The following is a 16,461-nucleotide window of genomic DNA, read 5'->3' as shown; positions in this document are numbered from 1 at the left end:
GGAAAAAAATAGGGGAAATAACTCGTATCCAAATTGAATCAAATTGTAATATTGTAACCTACCGGTTGATTTTTACCCGGCTGGGTTTTGTACTTCAGCATCCATTTCGGTCTGTGTGTAGGAAAAGCAGACTTGTAATCCCGTATGAGCCAAAGAACTGTTGAAAGATAAGAGTATGATTTATATGGATATAATCTGATGTACTTTTTGTTTTTCCTTACCTAGCATCAGACAATCCACTTATGCACCTGTCAATATTTTGCCCGCCCAGGGGAGCGGCGGGATACACGGGACTTTAGACAGAAGACCATTCCCGACAGGCGGGAATTTGACAAACATTTGATGTACAACCAGGCTCTAGGGTGGGATTTAGACAAAAAAAGTTATTCGAAGGGATGTTTACTGAAAATATACTGACTGGGTAGCGAACAGTGCAATCTTGGTATTTCGCTGTTAATCAAGTAACAGTGATCTCCCTTGCGGTGTTTTCTTGCTTGGCCAGTGACCCGTATCCGAGGTCGATCTAATACGTTTGTTTACAAAATGGCGACAAAACAATGAAAATACAGGTAAGATTTTGAAAATAAATACATCTCTGTTTACAAAGGTTTATTAGTAGAGTAGTAATATCACGTTTTGAAAGAATTGATCGATATACTAGTATCTTTATAAATAAAAAAAAAAAATGCTTTAATAGCCTATTTTTAAGAAAATTGTTCTGATTACAGGTACTGATAGTTACTTTGAGACATATGCACCAGTTAATGTTCAGAATGCATATTTACATAACGTATTATGTTTAGCTGACAGCATTTATTGCTATATTATTAAACAGAAATAGCGATGGACAGTTATCGTTTGAAGTCCCGTTTTTAGCTCCACTATTTGGAGAATAGGGGAGCGGGGCCTATTCTACTCGCCCCGGCGGCGTCGGCGTGAGCTTTCCTGGTTAAATTTTTTCGGCAACCTTTGTTTTTCTGTCATATCTTTGTTACTATTGCTTCTTTCTTACTGTAAGTTCACATAAACATTGTCCAGCATACAGCACACTGGCCATAGCTTTCGCAGAAGCGGTGGTTCCAACGCCGCGGCGGTGGAGGATTCGTTGCAGAAGCGATGGAGAAATATGGCCGGCTGACTACATTTACGCTGTGATCGGTAAGTTTTCTAATGAGTTTTTCACCACGCCATGTACCCGGATAATCCTAACTCTGTTCAGCGACCCTAACTCAGTGCCAACATGGCTGACAGAAAGACGATGTATGTAGTTAATTTCCTTGTATTTTTTCGTGTTTTTATGTGAGTATGCAATGTTAGCGTAAAACTTTTGATAGTCATAATATCCTGTTTTGATAACATGTTTTGTGTAGTAAATATTTCAATCGAAATGTCACATTATGTGGCTGGAATTCATTAAAATGTACTGAAAAAAGTCTTCAAAATGAACATGTTTTATGTTTCTAACTGTTTTAAAGTATCAGAAATTGCAGTAATACCTTACTTATTAAATGTATTAGTTCCATAAATATCTCTTTGACAATGTTTAACAGTATCAAAGTTTGAAATCGATTTCTATAGCTTAAAAATTGTATTGATTATGAGGTGGGTTTAAATTTGCGGATAATTCCTAACTGGTATAGGAAACAGTGCTGGATAAATACGAACTTCGTCTGTGCTTTTTTATGGGCTGCTGATGCTCGAAGTTCTTTGATCCACCCACCCCTGCAGGGATGTTGGATTCCTATGTCCAACTTATCCGACTCGTGATTTTTTGCCGGCGGACAAGTGCATTTTTCATTCTGTGTGTCCGTGGAAAAGCATACTTTTTCAGGTATAAAATGAGAAAACATAAAATATCATTTAGATTGTGTGTTACTTCAGGTGTATGGAGGTGATAAAGATAATGGGTTCTTTGACTATGTCTCGCGCACATGTAACTCGGTGACTATGATAAAATATCAGAGAAGATTTAGATACAAGAAGATTTATTTAACGTCGGAAAAGTATAAACATATAACACTAGCTTAAAGCTATTTTCCGACAAACACATGTAAATAAGTTCAACATAAGTAAAACAGCTGTAATAAAATGCAAATATGTTAAAGCACATTAAAGCAAATAAAGCATCTGGCTCTAAGTAGATAAGAAACCAATCACAAATTATCACATACATGTTACAGCGCATTAAAACAAAATAGCACATATGTACTAGCAAATAAAACGAAAAAATAATTTACCACATACAGATTTAGCACATTTAAAGCTGACACTACACAAAAATAAGAAGAGTCACATTTTACAACATGCATTTAAAAAAAACAACATAAAAGAAGAAATTATATTAGGGATGGGAACGAATACTGAAATCAATATTCGAATATTCGGTTTGCCATATTCGAATATATTCGAATATTCGGTTTGCTTTAATGGAAGCTTTCAATTCTTATTAAGTGATTGGCATAAACACAACGTATTCATTTGTTTACAGCGTGGATCATCGTACGTAATAAGGCCAAAAAATGTTTGCTTCGGGTAACCCGATCCTACTTTGCAAAACCCGCCGATCCTAGCATATTATTTTACGATTCTGTCAATATAATCATGAACATATTTAACTAATTCAGTGTTTTAGCTTCAAAATAATACAAAAAATCAAAACGATTATAATTTAGACCGTCGCAATTTTATCTAAAAATAGCAGGTCGCCCCATTTAAACACGTGACGCGCTGTTGTATTACCGCCGCCATTTTGAAAATTTTTAATCGTCGTGTAAAAAGCAAGTAAGGCAAACTTAAACCTCCTTCAACATGAACTTATGCATCAGTAATATGTTATCGTGATTTTATTATAAAAGTTAATTCGAATACGGCCGATCGCGGATGAAAACCGATTCTGCGGATGGTCTGAAACGTCGTACAAAATATTGTGAAAAGATCGGCAATATCTACAAGTTTGGTATTGTTTTCGAAAAAAAAATTCTACAACTTGTTACATAAAACAGGCGCCAATAAAAATGAACAAACGATATAAAGATATCACATTTACGCCTAATACAAACTGTTAATCCGTAGCGATTACCCCAGGTAATTATGTATTGCAATTTTCTTGTTAATTGGACATCTTTTGACATGCATCTGACACAATGACGCCTGTTGCAAACTGTTAATCCGTAACGATGGCCCCTGCCAATTATGCATTGCTATTTTCTTGTTAATTGGACATCTTTTGATACTCGTGAAACAAACATGACATGGTTTTATTCTGTAGAATTAGCATGCTCATATTGCCCAAAATCAATGATACTTATTTTGAACAAAAATATACAATAATTTACGAATATTCGAATTTGATTTTCATATTCGAATATTCGACCGATTTCCGAATATTCGAATATTCGAATATTCGTTCCCATCCCTTTTTTTTTTTATATACATGCTAAAGGGAACATAAGAACTACTTAAAGTAGCTGAAGAAAAATATTTGCATCATCAGCATATAGCATTCTGTAACTAAAACTATAAAAAGGAAAACAAGGGTTACACACAGAGAACAAAAAGGACATTTAAAGACATCAGAAACGTAAACAACTTATAAAAAGTATTATGACAAGTTTGTAAGTAGAATTCCAACTGCTGAGACAATAAGTCACTGCCAAAGGAAATATTTGACCCAGTAGTCAGCCAAATTAAAATCAAAAGCACACAGAGATCGCAAGTATGACTAAAACAAGTCGGAACGTTTTAAGAGTCTTTCTCTGAATTCATCTGGCTTTGCACCATTGCGTGGGCAGTGTTTCGGGCATGACCTCAAAAGATCCCGAACACTGCTTACGCGATTTCAGACTTTTATAAACGTTAAAAGGCAAATATTTCAACAGCTTATATTTTACCACAGTTACTGTGATATGCTTTTCTTTTCATTGTCCTAAAAAAGAACTCGATCTCCAGTCTGTTTGCGCTTTCATGAAGGTTTGATATTACAAATCAGAGCAAGTGAAATTTGACTATGGACAAGTGGATTTTAAGTGTCTGTGGACAAGTGAAAAATGTAAGGATACCCACACCCCTGTCCCGTCAGTCCATGCATCACTCCCCCACCCCACCCCACCCCACCCCACCCCACCACACACACACTTTTCTTCCCTATTTACCGTCTGAAAAATATCATATTTGATAATTAATCATAAATCTAACCCCATTTAAACAATATCAAAAATATTCCATTAGCACCTCTATAAAAATCTCTTACACTATACGATACACAAGATTTGAAACAAACACAATTCTTCTGAAACAGTGTGTGTGTGTGTGTGCGTGTGTGTGTGCGTGTGTGCGTGCGTGCGTGCGTGCGTGCGTGTGTGTGTGTGAGAGAGAGAGAGAGGGAGGGAGAGAGGGTTGGGGACTACATAACGTCGAACATCGGTGGTATTGAATAATTTCTTATGTAAATATAATAATTTTGACTTTTATACTGAGTTATTTTTTAGGGTTTATTCCAAACATTGCTATTTGCATTATATTAAAATTATGAAAAAATATTTGACTGTAGTGGGCATACATATAACTTCTTAAAATTAATGGCAAAGTTTGAAGACAATACCGCTTATAAAGTAATGTTTACAATAATCAGACCATGTACATGTCAACTCATTCATTTCTATAGAATACTAGTCAGTTAGGTGTTTATCCGTCACACAATTTCGTGTAAGTTAGGTTTTTATCCATTCCTCATGTAAACTGAGTTCGGTTTTTATCAAATCAAAGTTAGGTTTTTATCCCTTTTCTCGCTGTCAGTACATTTGAACATGTATTGTGTCAACATGTAGTGGGTTAACAACATAGTGTAAAGGGGCCTATAAAGCAGTATATCTTTGCTTTCAAACAACAAAATAGTCGAGGCATCAAAAGCATAGAAGTATTTTTAAAGATTTTTTGTAAAAGTTTTCATTGAAAAAGTTGCCTTGTTCGTCGTTTTTCCACCTGAATACACAAAGGTTGATATATTTAACATGATACATTTTGAAATAAATATACACTTGATCAATGGAGATAGATATAACAACAGAAACATTCCTTTATACATCGTAATTATACAGAAAACAAAGTTGTATCAGCTTTACATCCGCCATGTTGGCACTGAGTTAGGGTCGCTGAACAGAGTTAAGATTATCCGGGTACATGGCGTGTTCACGTTTGACTGAAAACAACCAGTGAGACAGGAGCCCACATGTGTACTCTTCCAGCCACAAACACTGTTCAGTGCAATTCTTTGTCATTAATGTAAACACTCCTGTATAGTTTGACGAGGGACTGCCGTTTTTGTAGAATTCCCATCAAAAATGGTAAAATCTTATACAAAGCGACCCCTGAACACGTTTGCACCAAATCGTAAGTACAGCACTGTCAAGCAACAACTATTTCTTCGTAATCGGTGAATTTTCACTGCAGACATATGAAATAATCGACCAAAAATATTTGCAACACAGTGTGCGGTGGGTACATTTGCAACTCATTACGGTGTATCTTGTTTCTTTAATGTTCGTTATGGACTTAGATTAGACTTTTAACTTAAGTAAACAGCAATTTTCCAGATTTTGATTGGGGTAGGTCCATGAAATCACTTTGATATTAGACAGCAATAGAAACTGAATGTTTAGTAATAATATACTATTGATTTGCACTTCCGTTCTGTTGAATACAGTACGCTTTATTTTGAAGCATTATAATGTTATTAAATCTACTGCCAAATAATAACGACATGTTCTTTCGTACCAAATACACCTCAATTATAATTATTCATATGAACGCAATTAAGAAGGTTTTCTTCATCTTCCTTTTCCCTTATTATATACAAAATATCAACGACAATATCGATTGTTTGATTAAATGCTGACCACAAGCGACTTTTACATCATATAACAGACCAAGTTATGTAACGTACAAATTGACAGGGTTTCCGCTGGCCCTAAAATATCGAAGTCGGTGACGCATTGGCATTTTGGGGTGGGGGCGGGGGAGTATTCTCCAACACATTGCACATGCTGCAATCATTTGTCATTTTTATAGTATTTTTCATCATTTTTTAACATATTTATGGATGTTCCCAGCTGTAATTTCTCTTCAGTTGTTTTAATAAGAATAACTGAAATTAGTTGTTTCTTTGTCGTCCTCTTGGCACTAGAACAAGGAGTTAAAGGTCTCTTATGTTTTAATGGCGTTGTGACAGTTTTCAGAGGAGAATGAAGTTTTTGTCTTTTATTTGTTATATCATTGCTTTCTGCTTGTCTGTTGATAACTGTTTTTACTCTGTTTCTCCGTTTATTTTTCAATGTTAAACTTAGCCTTGGAATCATCAAGATAAACATTACTGAAGATAAGGCCATGAATGTGGCCTCTAGGGTGTTAACAAGCTTTTCCTTTGATTTGACCTGGTGACCTAGTTTTTGACCCCACATGACCCAGTTTCGAACTTGACCTAGAGATTATTAAAATAAACATTCCATGCGAGTTTGTATCCAATCAAAGCATAAATGAAACCTCATATGGCTGAAAGGGCCAGAATAGAAAATTTGCCCCTTTCAGGGGTAGTATCTCTAGAACATATGATGGAATCTAGCTGGTTTTCAAAAGGAACCGAGATCTTATTGTGACTTAATTTGTGTGTAAGTGTGGTTAAAGTCGAAAGTAAAATGTCACTTCTATCGTGTTCATAAGGTAAACATTAACACATTTTGGCTCTTTCAGGGATTAAAATCTATTGCAAAATGTGGTCTCTATATCGTGTTCACAAGAAATTGTGGACAGACGACGGACGGACGAAGGGCGATCACATAATCTAATCTTGTCACTACGTAAAAAATCTAAACCTTTTCCTTGACACTTTGAGATCCTGTGGTAAACGTCTGAAAATAAAAGGATATTGTAGAAGAAGAGGTAAATCAGCCTACTTGCAAAAAGTCTTAACTTCTATAACGGAGCTGCTCAATGGCATTTTGTAATGGTATGCTACATATTAATTAGTCATTTTATTGTACTTGTCAAGTTGGTATATCATACGATGCAGAAGTCGCATGTGGTCAGCATTTAATCAAACAATCAATATTGTCACTTGATAGTTTGTATTTATGGATGTGGAAATCAATATTATATAAATTTTATTCAAAACTTTTAGTTTCTGTTGCTGTCTAATGTCAAAGTGATTTCATGGCCCTAACCCAATCAAAATCCCGGGAAAAGTGCTGTATAGTTAAGTTAAAAGTCCTTGACGAACAATAAAGAAACAAGATACACCGTAATGCGTTGCAATTGTACCCACCGCACACTGCGTTGGAATCATTTTTGGTCGATTAATTTGTATGCCTGCAATGAAAATTTACCGATTACGGAGAAAAAGTTTTTGCTTGACAGTGTCATACTTACGTTTTGATGCAAACGTGCTCAGGGGTCGTTTTGCACAAGATTTTACCATTTTTGATGGGAATTCTACAAAAAAACGGCAGTCCCTCGTCAAACTGTACAGATCGAAGTGTTTACATTAATGACAAAGAATTGCACTGAACAAGTGTTTGTGGCTGAAAGAGTACACATGTGGGCTCCTGTCTCACTGGTTGTTTTCAGTCAAACGTGAAAAACTCATTAGAAAAAGTACCGATGACAGCGTAAATGTAGTCAGCCGGCAATATTTCTCCACCGCTTCTGCGACGAATCCTCCACCGCTGCAGCGTTGGAACCACCGCTTCTGCGAAAGCTATGGCCAGTGTGATACAGACAAAGTATGTGCAGGGGCTGGGCCATTATACCCAAGGTCAAGGTCACAAAGATGTTATACTTGGAATTATTTTCATGGTATTTTTTTTTTTCGAAAGCTTCGTTTATAATCATATCTTTGATACTTCCATCATCCTCCTCCTTTCAAAAAGCCCGTTAGCCACTTGAAAATTAAAGATGGCCGCCACAGGAAGTTGATTTTTGACTTGAACAGACCTAAACCGAGTTCTTTTTTTGTCAATTTTGAGGAAAAGATATATTTTTAAGATGTTTTTAGTGTGCAAAACCTATTTTTGAGACACAAAAGACTGGTTTCAAAATCCAATATGGCGTCTTTTTTTTCGAGATGGCCGCCGTTTTATTTGAAAGAAGTAATTTTCCATTAATATTGGCGTTTTAAGTTGAATCAATTTTAATGTTATTCTCGAACGGCATATTTAGAGTGCTGAAGGACAGTTTTTAGGAATTGACGGCGGACTAAGGCGTAGCTTTTCCGGCGGAACGGTGATGACGACTGCCGCAGGCATCAAACCGTTGGCGTCAAAGTTAAGTTTGTAAGTCAAGTCCTTATCTCAGAAACTACTCTGTTTATTGAGTTGAAACCTCGCACATGCCTTTGTGGTCATTAGGCGATGTACCAGGCCAAGTTCCATAACTCTGACAAAGATTTTAACAAAATTATCTCCCTTTTTTACTTAGAATTTTCGACGTCGGGTCGTCGTATTAAGTATTTTTCTCAGAAACTATTAGGTTTATTGGGTTGAAACTTCACACACGTCTTCATGGTCATTAGGCACTGTACAAAGCCAGGTTCCATAACTCTGACATGAATGTTAACAATTTATCCCCCTTTCAAAATTAGAAATTATATTTCTGGCCAAATAGTTGTCACTTTCAGAGAAAACCAGGGGCGTACCTGGGCATACGCCGATACGCCTGTGCGTACAATTAAATTCGACACCGGGAAAATGAAAAAGCTTAAAGTGTGAAAAAAAAATGCAATAAAATGTAAAACTTAAAGGGAGTTAGGCGGCTATTTCATGTTCTTCGTTTAACAATATCATCTGCATGAGATTTATCAAATTTGTTTTTGAAATAGATTTATTTGTTCCTGTAATTATCTTGTAAATGGTAAGGGTAGATTCCTTACAAGCATACGGCATGTGAAATACAGCCAGGGCCACACATCGCCAAAATGCTTTAAGGCCCGCCTTAAATAGAAACACAGACACACACATGCACGCACGCACACAAACAGACTGCGATGACAAAAAGAACACTTTTAGCACCGCCCCGAAACGGTAACCTGTTCGATATTTTTCTTCATTCTAAATCATATATTGTTTAAAAAGAAATAATTTTATTGATAAAAGCTGGCCCTATTGATAACATTTCATTTAGTTTTTCCCCAGGTGCTCCTCCTTGCATTATTTTATCACGGGCGGACACCCGGGTAGAACCAACGACCTTCCGTAAGTCAGCTGGATGGTTCCTTCATATTATGAAAAATTCAACGCCCCGAGGGAGACCCGAACCCACATCGTTGAGGTGCAAGTGATTCAAAGTTAGCGACCTTAACCACTTTACCACTAGGCCCCAAGTAAAACACTGGTATTCAAGCATGCAAGAGAACAAAAATACTTGAGTCATCCGTGGGCTCAAATAAAAAAAAGCTTGCGCTTAATATAATATTCAACGTCAATATCGATGTGCAATTCAATCTATCAATCTACATCCAGATCAAGATACCGAAATACCAAAGCAATTTACGCAGTTTGAATTTTAGTTTGCAAAAAATGGTGTTCACGTTTTCTAGAAAATGAAAATGTTTACTTTCGTGTGAGAAAGATATATCAGTGATTACTTGATAAAACCTGATACATTCCCAATGTATATGTAGACGCATTTATCAAAACCTATGCGGATGTAGAAGTCATGCATAAAATTTAAACATTACGATGATTTCAAAAAACGATAGAACCAAAATAGAATATCCTTATGAAATCAAACCGAGACTCTCTCACCTACCCACACTCGTAGCATCGCTGTTTGGCTCGTCTATCTGGCGTACAGTTCAAAATCATCCAGGTACGCCCCTGGAAACTAGAGCTATCACTAAAGGTGATGAATGTACCCCCCACATGCACTGATACAGTACATTGCAATTTGACGCACACAAGATTGCATAATTATGTGGACTGTATGTATATAGACTGTATGTATACAGTATAGTAACAAAAAACAAAGTCCCATAACTATGCAGAATATTTATCTAAAAGAATGTAACATGCACCATGCACAACTAGGGTTGGTACTGATCACTTGTGTGAAGTTTCATTAAATTGTGTGCAAGGGTTTGGTAGATTAGGCACGCACAAGATTGCATATGCAGACTGTATGTACATAGTATGTTAACAAGAAACAAAGTCCCATAACTCTGCAATTTTTGTCGCTGAAAGAACCTAACATGCCCCATGCACAACTACTGTTGTTACTGATCACTTGTGTGAAGTTTCATTAAACTGTGTCAAGGGGATGAGGAGAGATGATGCGCACAAGATTGTGTCTATGTATATAGTATAGTAACAAAAAAACAAAGTCCCATAACTCTGCAAATTTTTTTTCTGAAAGAACCTAACATGCCCCATGCAAAACTACTGTTGTTACTAATCACTTGTGTGAAGTTTCATTAAACTGTGTCAAGGGGATAAGGAGAGATGGTGCGCACAAGATTGTGTCTATGTATATAGTATAGTAACAAAAAAACAAAGTCCCATAACTCTGCAATTTTTTTTTCTAAAAGAATCTAACATGCCCCATGCACAACTACTGTTGGTACTGATCACTTGTGTGAAGTTTCATTAAATTGTGTCAAGGGGATGAGGAGAGATGATGCGCACAAGATTGTGTCTATGTATATAGTATAGTAACAAAAAAAACAAAGTCCCATAACTCTGCAAATTTTTTTTCTGAAAGAACCTAACATGCCCCATGCAAAACTACTGTTGTTACTGATCACTTGTGTGAAGTTTCATTAAACTGTGTCAAGGGGATAAGGAGAGATGGTGCGCACAAGATTGTGTCTATGTATATAGTATAGTAACAAAAAAAACAAAGTCCCATAACTCTGCAATTTTTTTTCTAAAAGAATCTAACATGCCCCATGCACAACTACTGTTGGTACTGATCACTTGTGTGAAGTTTCATTAAATTGTGTCAAGGGGATGAGGAGAGATGGTGCGCACAAGATTGTGTCTATGTATATAGTATAGTAACAAAAAAACAAAGTCCCATAACTCTGCAAATTTTTTTTCTAAAAGAACCTAATATGCCCCATGCACAATTATGTTGGTGCTGATCACTTGTGTGAAGTTTCATTAAATTCTGTCAAGGGGATAAGGAGAGATGGTGCGCACAAGATTGCGTCTACGGACAGACGGACAGACAGACAGACGGACAGACAGACAGACAGACAGACAACCTGAAACCAGTATACCCCCCCTTACAACTTTGTTGTCGGGGGGTACAACAAGTACAGTATATCTGCATTGTTTCACCTATGACACAAAGCAGACCTTTTGTTAATCAAAATTGATGTGTGCTACATATACTTTGATTTTAAAAATGTCTGCCTTATATAAAGTTTGACTACAAATTCCAGTCAAGCAGAGACGGCCATAAAGGAACATAATTAAAACATATTCCATGTAGAGACACAAAAACTTATCGTTATAATTTCCAGTTTTAAAAGGGATAATTTTGTTAAAATTCCTGTCAGAGTTATGGAACTTGGTTTTGTACAGTGCCTAATGACCATGAAGTTTCAACCCAATTAAAATAGTAGTTTCTGAGGAGAAAAAAACTTTAATACGAAGACTATACGTTGAAAATTCTAAGTTTAAAAGGGGGATACTTTTGTTAAAATGTATGTCAGAGTTATGGAACTTGTCTTTATACAGCGCCTAATGAATACAAAGACGTGTGTGAAGTTTCAATCCAATAAACAGAGTAGTTTCTGAGAAAAAAAACTTCACATACAACCTTAACGTTGACGTCACCGCCGCCATTGTCATTGCCGTCGGCGTCGGAAAAGCTACGCCCGGAGTCCGCCATCAGTTTTAAAAGTCGCAGGCGAGACAAAACTGTCCTTCAACACCCTAAATATGTTATTTGTCCATAACATTAAAATTGAGTTAACTGGGAACGTCAGTGTTAATGGCAAATTAGTGCTTTTTACATGAAACGGCGGCCATCTTGAAAAAAGACGCCATATTGGATTTTGAAACCAGTCTTTTGTGTCTCAAAAATAGGTTTTGCACAAGCAAAGCTTCTTAAGAGATATATTTTCTCAAAATTGACAAAGATAATCTCTGTAAAGGTCTGTTCAAGTCAAAAATCAACTTACTGTGTCGGCATTCTTGAAAAATGGCCGCCATTTTGAATTTTCAAGTGGCTAGCGGGCTTTTTTGAAAAAAGTAGGCTCAGATGAGTACACATGCCAAATTTCAATGCTTGCATCACCAAATGCAGAATTGTTTCAGTTATCTGCCCAGCTATATTGAGACATATATTCATTTTACTGTCAAATCGCCGAATAGTGGAGCGCGCTGTCTTACGGACAGCTCTTGTTAAACTATCCTTCGTTATTTGACGAGTTCTTTATTTTTCCATATCATGTCGTCTAGTTCGTAAATAATGACGAGTCACTGACTAGCGGTTTTAAGAGGAAGAGGAAGTTTAATACTGAGTCATATCATTTTTGTTACCATTAAAAGGAGATATCTGACATAAAGCAGAAATGATGAGACTGGATATAATTGCGTGTCTTCTTTGTCTGTGTATCCTGCAAGTCTACGCGAGAAACCCAGGCTTCAAGGCTAGAATCACCAATAAAGGACTCAAATATGGTAAGTTTATTGTTTAGTGTTTTACTGTTTACAGTTCATTTGACTGATTTATCTGTGTTTCGTAACTGTCACATCCCACTTCCTATTGTTAAGAACAGAAGTGCGTGCCATGATTAATGAAGGGTAAATATAATAATACTGGCCAGTGGGGAAATAAAGTTTAAACTAAGGTAGAAATAACAGACAGCAGAAGTGTTAAAAATCCCTTTGTGACCTAATACTTTAATTCTGAGACAGTCTGCTTGAAAGAGCAAGGTTGGCGTGACATCAATGTAATCACGGAGGTTTGAAAAAAGAGAATTCTGTGTCAACATGAACCTGGCGGGGACAATAAGGGTGTACAAGGCGATTAATCCTAACAAGAGGTTGGAGATAAGGTGGAAGGTGTGTAGGTCAAAGTTATTGTAAATCTTATCAAACATGATAAGCATGGCACCATTTTCACGGTTCCAACCTAAACTTATCTACATTTTGAAAAGACTGGAGTAAGTGGAGTAGATGTTATTTTTAGTACGAGGGGATCAGACGGTTGATGTGTATTCAAGTTGGGATCGAACAAGGGTTTTATCGGCTAGAGTTCGGACATGTTCATTTTTCGCAACAATATCTCTGCGAATGAACCCCGAATGAATTTATTGAGAAATCAGACTGACTTATCAAACAATCGAGTATATTGATCGAACGATTTTGTGTAATATATTAAATCTGTTTACTTCCTGTATTTTGTTAGGTTATTTCCCAAGTTATGTGAAACTTCGGGAAACTCCAAAACAAAAGTACCGTTCTTGTCGAAGTGTGAAAGCTGCTGACTTGCCGCTTTAATTAGGCCAGACTCGGCTCTTCAAAAATATTTTAAAGTAAAAGTCCAACGATTAAGTAGTAGACCTGGTTGACCGAGCGTTAGTATAAAGTCTTTCATAATTAGAGACAGATTTTTTTCCTGAGTTTGATATTGGTATTGTATAATATCTTTGATCTGTAATTACTTATTTCACGTTTGTTTTGTCAAACTTAATAAAGGCAATATAAAACTCTTTTGATATTACATAATTAGTAACAAAACATTTATAATTTCAATTTATGGAGTCATACATGGGTGCAAGAAACTTCTGCCTAAGTAAGACAGCAGCTGCTTCCCCCAGCAAAAGAATATGTAATAGTTATAGTCTGTGTGAGAGTGTGTTACCAGGATATATCAGAGCTAGGGGTACATCGAGGGTATTTTTGTCTGCACATATCGTCGAGGCCAGTAGGCCGAGACAGATATGTGCAGAGAAAAATACCGAGATGTACCCCTAGCTCTGATATATCCTCGTAACACACGAGCATTACATATTATAACTGTTTTATCGCATAGTTTTATCATTAAAATTTATATATTATTTTCATTTAAATTTGTTTATTATTATTTTTACTCTTGATTCCCTTTCTGCACCTCGCTGACTGAAACACTAAAACTTCTGTTTTAAAAAATGTGTTTTCCAGATAAAAGTATCCAACAGATTTCTGCATTGGTTTTAAATCTTTGCATTTCATTGGCCAAACATATTGTAAAACTTGTTGTTTTGTTTGTAAAAAAAAAAAATCAAAGAAAAAGAAACATTTGAAAAATCTCAGAATTTCATATATTTCACGTATTTCTGAATTTGGCGCTAACTACCGAGTTTTTGAAATATTCTAGTTTATTTATTCTTTTATTTTATAAATGTAGGTGTTTGTGATAATTCTTTCTCTGTGAACTGTAAATTGGAGCTAAAATCATCTTTTCTTTGAAAGGAAAAATTTATACTCCCTCGATAGGACCTCGATAGAGAAAAAGTGTTGCGATATATATCGGAACAGTTTTACTGTGCTGATATATATCACAACAGTTTTTAGCTCACCTGTCACATAGTGACAAGGTGAGCTTTTGTGATCGCACAGCGTCCGTCGTCCGTGCGTACGTGCGTCCGTGCGTAAACTTTTGCTTGTGACCACTCTAGAAGTCACATGTTTTGTGGGATCTTTATGAAAGTTGGTCAGAATGTTCACCTTGATGATATCTAGGTCAAGTTCGAAACTGGGTCATGTGCCCTCAAAAACTAGGTCAGTAGTTCTAAAAATAGAAAAACCGTGTGACCTCTCTAAGAGGCCATATATTTGATAAGAACTTCATGAAAATTGGTGAGAATGTTCACCTTGATGATATCTAGGTCAAGTTTGAAACTGGGTCACGTGCCGTCAAAAACTAGGTCAGTAGGTCTAAAAATAGAAAAACATTGTGACCTCTCTAGAGGCCATATATTTTACAAGATCTTCATGAAAATTGGTCAGAACGTTCACCTTGATGACATCTGGGTCAAGTTTAAAACTGGGTCACGTGCCTTTAAAAACTAGGTCAGTAGGTCAAATAATAGAAAAACCTTGTGACCTCTCTAAAGGCCATGCTTTTCATGGGATCTGTATGAAAGTTAGTCTGAATGTTTATCTTGATGATATCTAGGTCAAGTTTGAAACTGGGTCACGTGCAATCAAAAACTAGGTCAGTAGGTGTAAAAATAGAAAAACCTTGTGACCTCTCTAGAGACCATACGTGTGAATGGATCTTCATAAAAATTGGTCAGAATGTTCATCTTGATGATATCTAGGTCAGGTTTGAAAGTGGGTCACGTGTCCTCAAAAAGTAGGTCAGTAGGTCAAAGAATGAAAAAACGTTGTGACCTCTCTAGACGTCAAAGTTTTCATGGGATTTGTATGAAAGTTAGTCTGAATGTTTATCTTGATGTTATATAGGTCAAGTTTGAAACTGGGTGAACTGCGATCAAAATCTAGGTCAGTAGGTCTTAAAATAGAAAAACCTTGTGACCTCTCTAGAGGCCATACCCTTGAATCGATCTTCATGAAAATTGGTCAGAATGTTCATCTTGATGATATCTAGGTCAAGTTTGAAACTGGGTCACGTGCCGTCAAAAACTAGGTCAGTAGGTCAAATAATAAAAAAACCTTGTGACCATCTAGAGGCCATACTTTTCACGGGATCTGTATGAAAGTTGGTCTGAATGTTCATCTTGATGATATCTAGTTCAAGTTTGATACTGGGTCAACTGCGGTCAAAAACTAGGTCAGTAGGTCTAAAATTAGAAAAATCTTTTGACCTCTCTAGAGGCCATATTTTTCAATGGATCTTCATGCAAATTGGTCAGAATTTTTATCTTGATGATATCTAGGTCAAGTTCAAACTGGGTCACATGAGCTCAAAAACTAGATCACTATGTCAAATAATATAAAAAAACGACGTCATACTCAAAACTGGGTCATGTGGGAACAGGTGAGCGATTCAGGACCATCATGGTCCTCTTGTTTTCTAATGAAACTCTATAGAGATTTCTGTGTTGATATATATCGTAACAGTTTTGTAAAATATCAGCACAGATTTTGTAGTATTAATGTGTGTTACCATGTTTAACATACTGCAAAGATCAAAGGAAAACTGCCGCACTATGCGATAATTCTCCTTACCCGACATATTATTGTTTCAAATGATTTTTAATATAAGGATGAATTGGGTTTAGTAATTAGAGTGAGGCTGTTAAAACTTAATTTCCGTGAGAGGTGTTCTAAGGCCACTATTTTTCCATCATACTTTTTCAGTCAATGACATGCCTTACATTTTTTTAGAAATTTCTAAGAGTATCAGGCTTTTCGCCATGAGGGCTGATGTATAATAGTGGGAAAACACTAAGTTGGATAGAGGCTACATTCCAAGACAGAAATTGTCGTTATTCGTTATGAATAGTAATTGTCAACG

The 16,461-nt window shown here is 36.3% G+C and overlaps 2 protein-coding genes across 3 annotated transcripts in view; one reads left to right on the top strand and one right to left on the bottom strand.

The window, feature by feature from the left end:
- The window catches only part of LOC123548521 (mitochondrial inner membrane protein OXA1L-like), a 35,006-nt gene extending 34,890 nt beyond the window's left edge, over nt 1-116 (bottom strand). Inside the window, exon 1 of the mRNA XM_053546336.1 lies at nt 63-116. Coding sequence (XP_053402311.1) covers nt 63-101 — 39 coding nt within the window. The 5' untranslated portion in view covers nt 102-116. The remainder of the gene's footprint in view (nt 1-62) is intronic.
- A 307-nt stretch (nt 117-423) lies between these two features.
- The window catches only part of LOC123548520 (lipopolysaccharide-binding protein-like), a 33,145-nt gene continuing 17,107 nt past the window's right edge, over nt 424-16,461 (top strand). The window contains exons 1-2 of one of the 2 annotated variants that reach the window (XM_053546332.1): nt 424-569; nt 12,543-12,674. In XM_053546332.1, the coding sequence (XP_053402307.1) occupies nt 12,566-12,674 (109 nt within the window). In that variant the 5' untranslated portion in view covers nt 424-569; nt 12,543-12,565. Of the gene's footprint in view, nt 570-12,445; nt 12,675-16,461 lie in introns of those variants that run through there. The other variant, XM_053546331.1, reaches the window with a different exon arrangement.

Source organism: Mercenaria mercenaria, chromosome 6 (assembly GCF_021730395.1).
Source record: "Mercenaria mercenaria strain notata chromosome 6, MADL_Memer_1, whole genome shotgun sequence".
NCBI classification, from domain to species: Eukaryota; Metazoa; Mollusca; class Bivalvia; order Venerida; family Veneridae; genus Mercenaria; species Mercenaria mercenaria.
The sequence above is the reverse complement of the archived record's forward strand: the minus strand, read 5'-3'. Positions and strand labels throughout refer to the sequence as shown.